General features: G+C 37.0%; 2 protein-coding genes across 2 annotated transcripts in view; one reads left to right on the top strand and one right to left on the bottom strand.

The window, feature by feature from the left end:
- The window catches only part of LOC119417657 (nicotinamide/nicotinic acid mononucleotide adenylyltransferase 1), a 7392-nt gene extending 3200 nt beyond the window's left edge, over nucleotides 1-4192 (bottom strand). The window contains exons 1-4 of the mRNA XM_037684916.1: nucleotides 4133-4192; nucleotides 3671-3810; nucleotides 1832-2015; nucleotides 488-612 (exon numbers count right to left, since the gene is read on the bottom strand). Coding sequence (XP_037540844.1) covers nucleotides 488-612; nucleotides 1832-2015; nucleotides 3671-3785 — 424 coding nt within the window. The 5' untranslated portion in view covers nucleotides 3786-3810; nucleotides 4133-4192. The remainder of the gene's footprint in view (nucleotides 1-487; nucleotides 613-1831; nucleotides 2016-3670; nucleotides 3811-4132) is intronic.
- Nucleotides 4193-5590: 1398 nt separating this feature from the next.
- Nucleotides 5591-10642, top strand: lzic (leucine zipper and CTNNBIP1 domain containing). The gene is made up of 7 exons (XM_037684241.1): nucleotides 5591-5767; nucleotides 6016-6119; nucleotides 6192-6327; nucleotides 6430-6528; nucleotides 10166-10261; nucleotides 10398-10479; nucleotides 10559-10642. Exons 2-7 carry the CDS (start codon nucleotides 6019-6021, stop codon nucleotides 10612-10614), a joined length of 570 nt encoding a protein of 189 aa, XP_037540169.1. The 5' UTR covers nucleotides 5591-5767; nucleotides 6016-6018; the 3' UTR covers nucleotides 10615-10642.
- Nucleotides 10643-16253: the final 5611 nt, after the last annotated feature.

Raw genomic sequence — 16253 nt, 5'->3', positions numbered from 1 at the left:
CTCTCTCTCTCTCTCTCTCTCTCTCTCTCTCTCTCTCTCTCTCTCTCACACACACACACACACACACACACACACACACACACACACACACACACACACACACACACACACACACACACACACACACACACACACACACACCCCTACGGACAATTTAGAGTTACCAATCAGCCTAACATGCATGTTTTTGGTCTGTGGGAGGAAACTGGAGTACCCGGAGGAAACACACAAATGCACAGAAAGAACATACAAACTCCACCTTGAATGCCCCCAGTCAAGATTTGATCCGGCATTTCTACAAACTGCACCACCGTGCCACCCCCACAGCTTTACTTTATTGTATTCTCTGTTAAGCTTAATTTTATATTCAGTGGAAATATAACAGACTTGTTCCCGTTCTGAAATTAAAGACTATGTCAGGGAGGTTTTACTAAAAACATTAAAATAATGTTTGGATTACTGGAATAAAAATGTTTTTATATCACACCTTTTCTTTTCGGATGAGCTGAACTGTCAATATATTTCTCCTCCACACGTCTCTTTTTTGCACACTTGACTGTGTCCACATCGTCGATGTTATGCTCGGCTGCAATCAGTTCTTCATAGTGATGCCTGTGTGTGCAGAAATAAAAAAAGAAGTCATACAGAGCCCAAAAAATCATCATCACATTAAATCATTTATTTATAAAGAGCAGATTTTTAATGAAAACACAATTTAGACTTAAACTTTGGCTTTTAAGAACCTTATTTTGTTGATTGTGGGTCAAGAAACTATTCTATTTTTATCCTACACCATTACTTCAACCTGTTTATAGGTGCGAAGTACTGGGAGGTATGCTAATGATTCATCCCAACAATTATCCTGCACCACATTTAATCGTTCTGTTGTTCTTTCATTACAGCCCGTTACCGTAGCAGGAAATAATCTGTAACAGGAACTCCAATTAAAAGCTTTGTTTAGCTCTACGTATGTAAAAGTTGTAAATTATACGAGTTTTGTAAGCTAAAGAAAATTTGCTATCTGGATGTTTTTACTTCACAAGATCAACCAACAAGGAAAAATAATCTTCTTTTAAATATTCAATGTTTTTTTAAAAAAGATGCTAACAATTATAATAACAGTGATAACAATAATGTGAGTTTCAGAGGTATTATATTGTCCACCTTAATTTCTTTAGGGGGTTTTAAACATTTGATAAGGTCAATAGAAACATCAAAGCAAATATGTTCTTGCTTTTAGTATTTTACCTTGTTTTATACTGCACCTTGATTTATTGTTTTATAACACTACTTTGATTTTAATTGCATTTTTATTGTAGTTTCTCGTTGTCTGTACTTTATATGTCGTCTGTTAAGACAAGTGACTCGTGACTCAATGAGACTAACCTGGATAAATAAATGTTGAATGAATAAATCTTACAGGAGTCACATGTTTTGATGGCTTTATAAATTTCGTTAACTCCATTTTTGTAGTTAAAAAAAACAAACCAAAGAAAAACAAAGATAGTATGACACGGGAAAAAAAACAAGGCTTTTACAAATGGAATAACTAGGAAATCTTTGGTGAGCCAAACTTTATGATTTAGAGTAATGTCAAGTATTTTATGCACGATATGTGGAAAAAGCATATGTCTCAAAGATTAAATTCCAATCCAGTAAAGTTTGCGTTTAAATCAGCAGCATTAAGGATGAGCTTGTTTATTGTCAGTGTTCCAATCATTAAGGTCGTCTTGTTAATGTCAGTGATGCACAGTAAAATAAGATGTTTAGACTAATAGTAATTTGTAGAAATTCCACAAGAACTCAGGTGTCGGAGGAGTTTTAAAGTTACCGAACAACTTTGCATGTCTCCACCCACTCGGGCTGCAGGCTCTCCCAGGGATCGACTGTAATCCATCCTGAGTTTTCTGTGGCCAGTCTGGCCATTTCCACACGGTGACGAGCCTCAATCAGCCCCTTCTTCTTATAGGCATCACCCACAGGAGAGATGATTCCTTTCACCACATTGTACTGACCTGAGACACAAAGGAGCAGTGAAGAAGATGTAGTTTAGTGTTTCAAAACACAAGAACATGGAGCTAAATTTAATACAATCATGAATCCAAACATATAAGGAATTATTAAGTTATGCATTGCAAGTGCTGTTTTACATCATTTTTAACAAGTCCTTTTCCTGTATTAGATTTAGGAAAATTATAAACATTGTAAAGGTGCCTTTTAATATTTTTCAGCATTTTTGTTCAAATTAAAATCTAGTAAATAAGCAATTCCAAAAAAGTATTGAATGAGTTTTAAATAGCTTTAAGTTTTGTTTTTTTTGAGAAATAAATAAATAAATTTCAAGAAGCACTGTTTGAAAAATTAAACCTTTAAAATGCCACTTCATATAAGTTGTGTTTCATGAATCTGAAGAACCTGAAAGAACCCTGCAGCACTCAGCTGCTTGTACTATTCAGTTTTCAAACACTTCAATACTTGCATTTAATTCTAAAGTATACTAATACATCACAACAGCCACATTTTTTAACAAGTTATTTTACAGAAAGAGGTTAGTTCATTATAAAATGCATAATGTACAGATTCAAGTATTCAGCAATAAATTCAGACAATGTTAATAACAAAGCATGAACAGAAACCAGCACATCTCTCCTAGGTTTCCCAAACATGTGCATTAGTGATATATTCAGTCAGTATCTAAAAAAGTTAAATCTGGTCCTCTGGACATTCATAAAACTAAACAAAGCAACAAAAAAAAAAAATGTAGAAACGTTTCATCTTTCATCCGAGAGACTTCCTCAGTCTGAGGTGCTGTATTCAGCTCAGTCTTATAAATAGCACCTTCTCAGAGTGGATCAACGCAATTGTTTGGGCCCTGATCCATCAGCTATTAAAAGATTAACTTTTTGAATGGAATTATGGAAGTTAAACAAATTTTCCATGATATTCAAATTTTTTGGAAAGGGTCTGTATGTATAGATATGTACTAAGCAAATGCTATTTGTAATTTTTGTTTGTGTTTTACTTCTCCTGATTATTCCAATTAGATTCTTTTTAATACATGACACTCTTAATGCAGGTAAAATAAGGAGAAAAGCTCCAAAAGGCTTCAATACCACAGTCTTACAATTTTATTTATCCGTAGAAATATTAATCTAAAAATACAATGGCATAAATTGGCACAAGTAACATTGTTATTTTGAATGAGTTAAATTATGACATTAGAGATTAATTTTATATTATTTAAACACATTTTACCTAAAACATTGCTCTTATTCATGCACAGCTTAATATGAATGACAGTGCTAACATTTATGGTTGTGGCCTAACCACTGGGAGCATTTTAAGTTTTCTGTGTCGAAACAACAGCTGGCTGCAAACATTGAAACACTAACACATTTCTAGACTGAGATGAATATGTCATGCCTTCAATTATAAGAGTATTTTTATACCATCGTTTCTGTTGCATTGTTACTTCGTAAGGAAGGAGTTTGACATCTTCTTCAGTCATGTGTGATATTTGACCCTGCAGAGTTCTGTTCAGATTAAAGATATCATTCTGTGAAATGTTATGAAAATGATCCTAAATTAATGTTACGTTGTAATAGAACTACACCGACTGAAACATAAGAATCAGGATCACTGTAAACACTTCACTCTCATTTCACCCAACCTGTGTCTTCCAGATGATCTCGAGCCAGTTCAAACATTCTCAGGTGCATGTTGGTGATGGGGTTGAAGGATCCACAGGCCAACAAAACCACTTTAGACAAATTCTGATCCTCCATGTCTCATGCTGGGACTGGTTTTACTCTGCAACAAACACAAAAGTTGATTAAAAGTGTGGCCTTTAGATGAGATGTATTTTGAACTTTTTTTTATTATTATTGAAAGCCGATTCACATAATGTATACCTAAAAAGAGTAAACAGCAAAACTTTTTTTAATTAAGAGAAGCTAAAAGCTGTACTCTATGAAATCTTCCTTAACGCCTAAATGTAGTTTTATACGTAAGAACCACCGAAATTTTGTAAAACAAAACCTGTTGAGAAAATAAAACATGAACTACAATATAAATCTAACCGTAAATGTCATGGTTTTTCAACTAAAAGTATAATATTTCCGTCGTGAACTACCTGCAGAAACAAATGTTTAGATGCGTTGACATTTGTCAATCACTTCCTGTACGTGATGACGTAAGATTGTACGATTCAGTCGACAAATCTGATTGGATAAAAGAAAATTAAGGGAAGCCGATTTATCATATAATTATTGGAGGAAGTTCTTCAAATTTAAAGGTTTCTCGTCAGAATTTACATTTCATTTTTGGAAAATATAATCCAGAATCAGCCCTTCAGATATTCCATAGACTATTTGTTTAAAGACAATATTTTTTGTGTCAATGTGAGTTGTCAACTATAGAAATTACAAGAATATGTTTCTCTTCAAACTGAACATTGTGGATATCTGAAATACTGAAGTATGATTTATTTTGCACAAGGAGAAACAATAATGTCAAATATTAAAAATCTCACTCTTACTAGCCTTTTTTTTTATTTTAGTCATCAATTAAGCAACTGTTGTAGATAAAAATTAATACAGTCAATTTCACCAAAAGGGGATATTCATTTGACCTTTATTTATACAGGTTAGTATTCAGTATATTATGACTAATTAAATTACTTTTTCCAAACATCAGTAACTGATGTTAAAATAAAATCTCAAATGTTTGTCAAGAACATGATGGTGTGTAATTTTGCATTAAACATGTAACATCCATGCCGTGTATTTCTGAAATGCAATATTTATTTTAGAATTGATTAATAAAATTTACTTGAAGAAATCTGGAGTCTCAACATTAAAAGCGTTGCCTTTTGTTCCAGGAGTTTGATATATCTGAAATTATACGTTTAGACAGGACGAATGACAGTCTGGATAACTGGGGTATACTTTGTGACTAAAAAAAAGACTCTCTCTGAATTTTACAATGCAGTCAATAAATGGTAAATGTGCTTGACATTTAATTTCCTACTGCAGTGATGTATGTGAAGCACTTGAAATACAGTATTTACTTATACTATTGTTTATTTAGATCGCTTTTTAAAAAGTATGAATATTGTTTTGAAAGGGAGTGGTGGAGCAGAGGCTAGAGAAGGTGGGCCTGTTATAAGAAGGTCACCGCTTCAACTCCCCAGACCAATAACATTAAAATGTGTGTGGGAAAGGTGAAACGAGAAAACACGCACACATGACTCCACCCTCATTTGCCCCACTCTGGGCCCTTGAGCAAGGCCCTTAGTCCCCCACCATCTGCTTCCCCAGGCACCCTAGATGGGAGCTCTGCTCCACACAGATGGCTGTGGTAGCTCGGTGGTCTGTGGTTGCATCAGGAAGTGCATCCAGCGCAAAAACAATTGTCAAGTCTTCATGCGAGTTAGTTCACTGTGGCAACCCCTGAAGAAGGGAGCAGCCAAAAGAAGAATAAAGAAACTCTATTACAGTACTGATAGTTTTAAAAAGTCAGTGAATGTTTGAATATAGGCTACAACAGGCTGCCATACGGCACCTCACGCTGCTGAGTTACGTTCACAACCACAAATCCTCAAGTCACACGGCCCAAGTCACATAGTAAACGCTTCGTTTATTTATGTTTTTACTCTTATGTGGGTCTTTCTTTAGTGTTTCTGGTTGTTTTATGGTACACCACTTCAAGCTGAGCCAAAAAACTTCCACCAGCCCGTTTACAGCTGTTTACAAACAAGGGAGTGTCGGTGAGACGCTTTCTTTTAGCAATGCTAGCTTGCTACAAGCTTACTATGCTACTTTCACTGTTTGCACGGAAGCTTTAACATATTAATCGACCAGCTTATCAGTTCTGTTTGTGTTTGTGTTATAAACTGATAAAACCGTTGTTATAACAGCCGTAATATCAGATTGTACGAGCTTTAACTCTTAGAGGCAGTCTGTCATACATCGCTCAGCATAATCAGTTCTTGTTTTGAAACCGAATTTTGAACAGAGAATGGCTTCTCGTGGGAAGTCGGAAACCAGCAAACTGAAGCAGAACATGGAGGAACAGCTCGACAGACTGATGCAGCAGCTCCAGGACCTGGAGGACTGCAGGTGCAGGGCAGAGGAATCAATTACTTCCCTTTTATCTGGTCTCGTTTCTTATCGTTTGTTTGTTTACTCCAGGCAAGAGCTGGATGAGGAAGAGTACGAGGAGACAAAAAGGGAGACCCTGGAGCAGCTGGGTGAATTCAACGACTCCCTGAAGAAGATAATGACAGGAGACATGACACTGGTGGATGAACTTAGTGGGATGCAGCTGGTGGGGACGTCAATCTCAGTTTGACTGAATGATTTCTGTGATTGTAGAGAGAAAGCAATTTGTTCTTTGTGGATGTTCAAGATCTGGTTCTATCTCCACCAGGCAATCCAAGCTGCCATCAGCCAAGCATTCAAAACGCCTGAAGTCATCCGATTGTTCGCAAAGAAGCAGCCGGGACAGCTGAGAACCAGACTTGCAGAGGTTTGGACTGCAGGGTCAAACACGCAGCGATCAGCCACAGTATTAACATCACTCCATCGCTTGCTTGATAAGATTGGGGTTGGGGACGTTTGATGATCTGACTTTTTGTCATGTGAGCCAGTATTAAGAGTTTGCTGCGTTCAGGGACACCTCGGCCATCAGGAGTCTTGTTGCTGTGGGTGTGTTTGTCAGCAGCAGCATGAACATGTGAAAGTAGCGTACAAATGATTGGAAAAATCAAACGGTTCCAAGTATAACATTACGTTGTAATAAGACAATAATAGTTAATTAATGTAGTTATTAACAAAAAGGTTAAAATCATATCATCTGGACCAATTTCTTTAAGTGAGAAACATTTCGTCCCCCATCCAGAGGACTTCCTCAGTCTACGGCCAACCAGATCTGTCCCATAGCCTTCACTGCTGTGTTTCAAGCAAACCTGTTGGAATCTCTAACGTAGACTTTTAACACGTGCAAAGCACACCCATCCAAAACAATCAATCATCATGTACAACGTGATGTTCTGTACATGATGATTATTATAGTTATTATATTATTATAATATGATATGATTATTATAATATGGTATATGATAGTTATTGTCAAAAAGACGAGGGGTCTGCAACCTGCAGCTCTTTGGTCCCTTGTCAGCGGCTCTTTGAAGCTTTGACCAAACCTAACACAGAAATACATTTTTATTGGTTTTTATACTCACAATAAAAAGGCTAATGTTAGTAGATTTGATGTCAAAGTTCTGTAAATATATGAATAAGACTAATACAAGGATTTTATTTGATTAACCTTTTAGCTACTGCGGCACGGTGGTAGAGCTGTCACCTCTCAGCAAGAAGGTTGCTGGATTGAATCCCGGTCGGGAGGCGTTCTAGGTGGCGTTTGCATGTTCTCTCCGTGCATGCGTGGGTTTTCCCCGTGTACTCTACAGTTTTCTCCCACAGACCAAAAACATGCATGTTAGACTCATGGCAGGGGACACCCTGGACAGGTTGCAAGTCCATCACAGGGACACAGAGACAGACGAGACAAACATTTACAGTACAATAATTCATAACATAATTTATAATATTTATAAAATTCAATAACATAGTCAACAAAATGGCATATTTTTTCATTTAATTAATGTACACATTTTAAAATTATGCTTTAACTAGTATGCTTAAATACATTTTTCACAGATAAACAGGAGGAATCAAAGCCTGCAGAATTCAGGGTTTTAATTTGTATCAAAATTAGTATAAACTTTTTTTTGTTTGTTTTTTACATGAATATGGTCTTTTATTTTGTTTAAGACAGAAAAACATCAATAAATATTGCAATTTCTTATATAATTTTAGCTTTATAATGTCACCTCCACTGGACAGAAAAAACAACAACCTTTAAACAAACTTTAAGTGGCCCATGAACCACCAGTTGACAATCAGAGTTGTAGCAGATTTTGCGTCTCAGGAGACATTTTATTTAGTGAGTTATTTAGTGAAGGAGCAGAAATGGCTCTTTTAATCATAAAGGTTGCAGACCCCTTTCATAGACCAACTAAAGTTGACTTTAAAAATCCCTTGACAGCATACATCACCTGCTGCTGTTCACACCAGACATTTAAATTAAAGATCATCTTACGATGCCAAATGGAAGCAGACAGTCGTTTTGATCAGACCCTTTAAATGACATTAAACAGTCTCTTGCCAGATCTCATAAGAGCCCTCAGATTATAACCTGTTTTTTAGTCCATGAGAAAAGCTAAAGGTGTGTTTTGTTGACATATTCGTAATGAAAATTGTGTATTTTTCTACTTAAGAGAAAAATATAGAAAAATAGACTCTTGTGTTTGAGTCTGAAGTAGTTTCTCACAGGGTTTGTGTCAAGTATGGTCTGATGGGTCAGGTCTTTGTGGGCGCGTGTGTTTGTGAAAAGTGGCTGCAGCGCTCTGCTCTCATTTCTTGTCTGCTGAGGAGCTGCCAGCTAAGGCTGTTAAAATGCATCCGTCATTAGCCAGCCACCAGGACAGTTTCTCTTTGAGTATGAATTGTCCCCGAGAACAAGACTGTCTCACAATCACGTCAGCTGGATCCAGTGACCTACGTCTTGTGAAGTTTAGCCAGACCTTATATGTTGAGGATGACTTTCAGCTACCACCACACCAAATGTTAGCTCGATAACTGCTAAATTGTTATAGCTACGTTGTGTTTTTAAGTGTGCTTTGCAGTGGCAGCCATCTTGAATGCATTTGACTTTCAAAAGCTAATCAGTTGTAGAGGTGCCAGCAAGATTACTTTCTGAAGGTTTCATCCAGTAGTTCATGAGGTATTTTGCTAACTCGACAGACACACATTAATCAGCTGATTAATCCAGCTGAAACTGAAATGAACATTGTAAAGTTGGACCAACAACTTTAAACAACGAAGCTGGGAGTGAATTAGTTTCTACACTTGCTTGTTTTGTTGTAATTATCTCATGTGACACATGTTCCACTAATCCTGCTGGTTTGAACCAGAAATATAATCCAGCATCTTACAACACTTATGAGATGTAAAGAACTGTAAAGCTGTCAAACTGACCAACCAACGAGGTACCAGTTTACCAACTAAAAGGGGTCACATCACTCATCGCTGCTTTGGTTGATAAATAATTTCTTCTGTGTTTTTATATCAATGAATTCAATTAGATGACCCAGACGGGCTAAAACCGCAGCTCACTAGGTTTTAATGCGGTGGCTGATCTGTGTTTAATACAGGTGCATCTAAAAAAATGTGAATATCACGAAAAGTTCAATTTTTTTAATCAATCATTTCAGAAAGTGAAACTTGTACGGTATATAAATTAATTACACGGAGTGAAAATTTCATTCATTTCTTGAAATTTTCATGATTAAGGCTTACAGATAATGAAAAACCAAAATTCGGTGTCTCAGAACATTATTATAGTGTGTTCAATACTTTTATCTCCTGGTGTCACACTCTGATCAGCTGATTAACTCCTAGACACGAGCTACAAATGTCTCGGTCCTCATGTCAAGCCACTCCTGAACCAGAGACAACGTCATAAGTGTCTTACCTGACTGAGGTGAAACAGAACTGGACTTGCTTCCTTCTGTTGATGAACTTTATGGAGATGCTGATTTCATTTAAGAAGAGTTTGATAGGAGTTTGTTTTTGCCTCCAATTCCTACATGTGTCCAGTTGCACTACTTTTTTGGTCTGTCTAAACAGACACTTATAAATGAGTCTTCGAGGCTCAATGTGATTTATCTGTCTAAATAAAGGTTGAATTGAATTGAATTTCCCAGCAGTACTTGGCTCCTGTCCACACTGACAATGGTGCCAAAAGCTGGCTGTGTAATATTCAAATTTTCTGAGACACTGAATTTTGGTTTTTCGTTGTGTGTCATAATCATCAAAATTACAAGAAATAAAGGCTTGATGTATTTCACTCTGTGCCACGAATCTATGTAATATACGAGTTTCACTTTCTGAAATGACTGACAAAAATTTGAGAACTTTTTCAAAATATTCTAATTTTTCGAGATGCACCTGTACTTATCTGTGGCGTTCATTCGCTCCATAACATTTTGGTGTATCTGCGTGTAGTTGATTGTCCAACCGCTGTATGAAACTCTGGGCAGATGGACCGAGAGGTGATGGTGGGGAAACTTTCACGGGGCGTCCACACGCAGCAGAAGATGGAAATCCTCATGGCCTTGAAGAAACTGGAAGAGAAGGTGAGGAGGTCGTTGCTGCCCAGCTTCTCTGTCGCACTCACAAACTTTCTTTCTGCATGAAATAATTCAGTCGCTGAGACATGACTGACAATAAAACACAAGACTGAGCTGTAAAACTGTAAACATTTTTCCACAGCTTACTCCAGAGGAAGAGGCTTTTCTCGTAGAAAATGCTACAGCTACTCTGAGCCAGTTTGAAAAAGTGACGGCAAACCTGGGTGAGCGTAAATCACTTCATGTTTAATAAACTAATTATCTGCATGCATATTCACATGACTGTTTTTCTATCTTTTTCAGGCTCTGAGGACAAAATCTTGGCTTTAGCTAGCTCTGGAGTAAAAAACAAAGTTTAGCAAGTTTACACAATGTAGAATATTGAAATAAGACAGAATGGTGCCAATTGATTACAGAGTTTGTAAATGATCAGTGCTTTTTAAAATGTTTCTGTTGAAGCTAACTCTTTAATAATACTGTTTTATACCGTCAGCTTTTATAAATGTCTTTTATTTGTTTAGGTTTGTGTGAACTTGTATTAGTGTTGGTACGAGGATGTGACTTGATGTATAAACGTAGCACAAAACGTAAAGAAATTTGTGTTTGTTTAATCGTTTATTTATTATAACTATTCTTTTTGGCAATAAATCTTATATTGTCCTAAAGCTCGTTCATTTCCTCTTGAATGTTGCCACATTTGTTAGCTAAATGTATTTTTGGGTTGAGCAGCAGAGTCGAGTTTGTGGTTCGCACCAATAAAAAAGTTGTCAGATCTCTGCCGAACAGCTTAATCAATTTACTTGTTTGGTCTGATTTATTGGAATGGATGATTATAGTTTGAAGAAACAAGACACGTTTACAGTTTAACTTTTTTTTTTGGGGGGGGGGGGGTGGGACAAAGGGAGGCCTCTAGCATGTGGAAGAACCATACACAGCCACAACAACCTGGTACCTCCTCATGCTGCTCACAGCTTGGTCTCAGTGCTGTGCGGTGGCCTATTGTGTTGGTCGCTCTGCGATGCACTGCACGCCCACGCTGACCCCACTGGAATTCAATGGGGTTGTACCCCCCAAATTCTGCAGGGAGATTCTGATAAACTGTTGCAGTGAGTGTTGTCATCTTGAAATACAGAGTTCAGTCCCAGACTGCGATGCAGTAACTTAGTTTTACAGAACACCAGCTTGAAGTTGCCTTGTGGCACAGGTCCCATCAGCGTGGTGTGATTGGAGCAGACATGAACGGACCGCTGTAGCAGGAGCCATGCTCTCAGGTGCCAACGGTGCTCGGAGCTCCAGAAGCTCAAAGCAAGGCGCAGCAGAATAAGCTGCTGTGCATCAGCAAACATCTGGCAAGTTTTATTTATTTATGGGCTCAACCACCAAATGCATTTCCCTTACTAATGTGGCACCATTTAGGAGAAATAGGCTTTACAACGGTATACAATATTTTTCCAAGAAGTATTGTTACAACAAGGGAATAATCAATAAGTAATAAACCACACTTTTCATGCTGCGTTTATAAAAACCTGCCAATGAAGACAGCAAAGAAAGAATATTGTGCTGTGATTTGTGCTGCTGTTTCTGTATAAAGCTTGAAAATATATCAGCACCGTTTTTATCATTTTGACTTCATGTCTGAGAGATTAAAATGTTCATAAAAATCCTCCACCTGCAAGAAACTAGATGAACCAGTGCTCGTTAAACTGTCACTTTGCAGTAAAGTTAATATTTTGTATTTTCTGACAGCATAAAGTTTACTTTGACACAGAGCTGCATGTTTTACAGTTTAGCAGAAAGAAAAATGTCCACAAAACCAGGCATTGATGTTTCTATAAAAGTAAATGTATTTGGTAATGAACTAGTATGTCTTGTTACAATTTTTAATTGTTACTAAACACTATGTTCTTCAATTCAGCACACAACTCAAAACCTTGTTGTGTTTTTTGATCTTTGGTTCACATTTCAGACCATTGAGTTATTAGCTCCACCAAAGGTTTATCTCATAAGACTCACTCAGTTAAAGGTTTAAATGGTTCAGTGTATCACAATAAGAAAGTTTGTGTTATTTATAATGAAGTAAAAAAAAATGTCCCCCCCTCCAAAGTAAATGCAAAGACTCACAGTGAATGAACTGAAACAACTCAGTAAATCTGTAATTTAAATCTATACGACATAACGAGATGTCACATTATGAAACGTGTTCAACACTCATCCTGACTCAAATGAGTTTATCGTCTTTAAACTTTAGACTGTTTAGGGGAATAAGTTTAGTCTGCAGTGAATGCTGCGTCATTAAACACTGAGGCGTTAAAATGCAAATAAAGCTGAATAATACTAATGCAGATGTTTTCTAACAGATGTTCAGCACGATACAATTAGGCAGTTAAAGCCGCACCATTTGTTCTCAGCTTAGTTTTAAATTCAATTCATTGCAGTTCTGAGCAGATTTCATTATCAACATTTGGTGCAGTCTGGTTTTAAAGGGGAAAAAACAAACTATCCAGGTTTCTTTGTGTCACGTCAACACAAACACACTACAGTTATCTATTATTATTATTGATCAAAAACAGGAAAACATTGGGAATCAAGTCAGGCTACATTCTAGATATAATTATTTTTTATTAATTTATTTTCAAACTGTTTTAGTCAGCAGATGTTTATTCAGCTTTATATTTATAAATTGGAAATTGACCAATAAAAATTTAATTTTGTAACCATGTCTATTTTTCTTTTTGTGTTTTAAGTTACTTTGAATCTGAGCTAAATTTATATATATATATATATATATTTTTTTTTTTCCTGTGTTTATTAACCTGCAAAGCAGTTCTGCTCGTTTTGCAGGATTTCCTTTTGCCACCAGGGGGCGCTGCTGCTCCAGACTTTCAGTGGCACCACCCAGGGCGTGTTCTGCTCCACTGGTCCATTCGCACTGTGAATACTGATGAATAAAACAAGTGCAGACAGAGTTTATATCCCATCTCTTTGTCCTTTATTTTGTTTAAGAGCAAGCATCAACTTAACTACAATTTATTTCGATCGGTAGAAAAGTGAAAGCAGCTCCAACAAAGCACAAAGGAAGCATCGACCCTTTCTAAAAAACATCACCATCATTCGTTTGAGAACACACACACAAAAAAAAAAAACAGTAAAATAAATCAAACCAAGACAAAGGTCATATCTGGAGTGTCACCGATGTGTGAAACAGATGAGTATCAGTAGTGTGTCGCAGCTCCTTTCCCATCACCGTCTCAACAAGGATCGAACACAAGCTTGCGGCTCATGCGAAGCTGATTTCCTACAGTGGTATAACAGTGACGATCCAACCGGTCGACGCTCAGTTTAGGGTCTGATCAGAGCAGGAAACTCACTAAACTGCAGGTGGTGGAAACTTGAGATCAGGGTCAGCGTGGACGCATCGCTGTACCCTGAAAACCGAATAACCTGTGACAAAATATGATGAAGGTGCGAGAAATTCAAAACGGACAGGATACTTTTAATCGTGAACTTCACGCTGCCCTCAAAATCACTTCTAAACATTTCAGTTAATAGGGCACCGATCCACTCCACACCGACAGGTCAGTTAGAAGTATGCCCATGTATGCTGCCAAAGCAATTTCATGATGTACTGTACAGCTTTTAACGGTGGTTTCAGTCAATATGATTCAGTACAATATCTAGAGAAGATACAATATGGATCTACTTTCTCTACACATCAACAACGACACATGACATCTATGCAGAATGGCTGCACTTCCAATAAAACTAGTGGTGGACTACCGAGACTACAAACCAAATGAATATGTCTTCTCAGCTATGTAAGGAAATTTAGCGTTAAACAAATGTTAAGATGACGGGGGGGATAAAAGGAAGAAAGAAACAACAACAAAAAAAAAAAAGAGCGCGAATAAGTGTTTTTGTTAGACCTGCTAATTACACTATGATCGGCAAAAGGCACTCCCCATCTCAGCCGGCTCAGACCTGGCCCCATGTTTTTACGAGTCAGAGTCATCATGAAAGGGAGACTGGTCATTACTTTTCTACCATAAACATAAAAAAATAATCAACTTCAACTGTGTTATTTAAACCCTTAAAAGAAGCCGTAAACAACATACAAAAAAAACATCAAACTGGTTGTGTGGAATATGAAAATCGCAAATCCAGCTTTTCTAACCCTGCTAATGTCACTTTATGCTGCAATGCCCCAAATCTGCTCCTAATTAATGCAGCTCCAAGCACCTAAAACACCAAAGTCGAACACTAAAACAGTAAAGCATTAAAGTCGTCGTTATCTGGCTTGTTAAAGCATATTTACAATTACGAACAAGTGTCTGAAAGGAGACGAGTTGGAAACACTCCCCAATCGACCGTAAAAAGTTTTAAACTAACTGTACCAACAGGAAAGTAAATGTAAACAAACATTTTGGAGCATCTCTACAGCGCAGCTCCGTGCACATTTAAATTTAGTGAGCTACAGTGAAACTATATATCAGGTTTAAACAGGGAGAGTCATTTTTAAAGTGTTTTCCTGTACTGTATTTTTCGGACTATAAGGCGCACTTAAAATCCTTTAATCTTCTCAAAAATCCACAGTGAACCTTATGTATTTATTCTGGTTGTGTTTACTGACCTCAAACTGGTTTTAAGTGGTACAACTGAACAACGTTGAGTTATTGTGAATGAGTTGAATAAAGTTCGACTTCTCCGTTTTGTTTCGCTTAATGCGCCTTGTAGTCCGAAAAACATGGTATTTATAAGGTCTGTCATAGTTTTGCTGAAGGAAAACAGCTTAAAAATGAATTTAAAAATTAAGTTTTATTATTCGAAGTTTCACCAGATGTGCCGTTAAGAATAAATCTGCAACGATCCGTTCGTTTCACTTCTCTCGCAGAACGCAACGCAAGTCTCCACCGAACCTTCGTCTGTCATGATTTAGTTTCATAATTTTCTATTCCTACTCTTGTCAGCGCAACAAGAAAAAAGACTTTAAAGCTTCTAAATAAACCTCTGCTTGTCCAAATCCACTGCCAAATGTTTTAGTAGCTTTATTTAGAAACCAACAGCCTCGCTTTCCTGCTGTTTGCAAAGTACCGCACCAAATGTTGCGTGTATATTAGCATTTGTCCCAAACATGATTACGCTTGACAAAAAAAAAAAAAAAAACCTTACTGTACAACAGTGAGCTCTACTGAAATAAACATGAACACCAGGAGTAGAGCATTGCCACCTGTGCAAGCAAAGCTAAGCGTGTATGAAGATGAAACCATCGAGCGGCCCTGCCTAAGAGAAAGCAAAAAAAAAACCAAATCAAATAAATGGACACCAAATTTGTCATGGAAACCTCCACATAACAGTCCTGGGTTTCTCCTCACGAGGCAGACTTTTGTACAAGCATGATGGAATAGCTTTTGCAGAAATTCAGCGACATGCTAACAGCCTGCGTGACACAAATGTTCTACATTACGTACTGCGTCTTTTTAGATATCGGACCCTGTTCAGCGGGCCTTTACTAACACAATGACTAATTACATTTTTTTCCTCCATATTTACAAGATTATTAAAAAGCAATTCATTTCTCTACATATAAGACTCTCCAAATTTCCTCATGCACGAAAAGAAAATTAAGAGAAAATGCAGGCTACGTGTTAAATTGATCCACTGTGTACTACAATTCAAAAGAACTGAAAGTCAAAAGCTATTTTAAAAATAAAAAATATATATAAACGACAAACAAACCTAAAAAGCGTTAGCAAAGAATATACATCAGGAAATCCAAAGGATTCTCTTTCTGAAAGCCTTGAGACGTCTGAGAGAGAACAAAAAGTGCAGGGTTGGCTTCCTCACACAGTTCAAGACAATTGTAGGCCAAGATTTTCCAGGGAATTAAAGTATAATAAATAAAAAACTGAAACATCAGCAGTCTGGTGATGAATACACTACACTGAGTACCACCACTAAGATAACAACAGGAAAGCCTTGACCATATATGAAGGAATTTTTC

The sequence above is a fragment of the Nematolebias whitei genome, chromosome 11 (genome assembly GCF_014905685.2).
Source record: "Nematolebias whitei isolate Nwh7 chromosome 11, NemWhi1, whole genome shotgun sequence".
NCBI lineage: Eukaryota > Metazoa > Chordata > Actinopteri > Cyprinodontiformes > Rivulidae > Nematolebias > Nematolebias whitei.
Note: the sequence above shows the minus strand (reverse complement) of the source record. Positions and strands in the feature narration are given on the sequence as shown.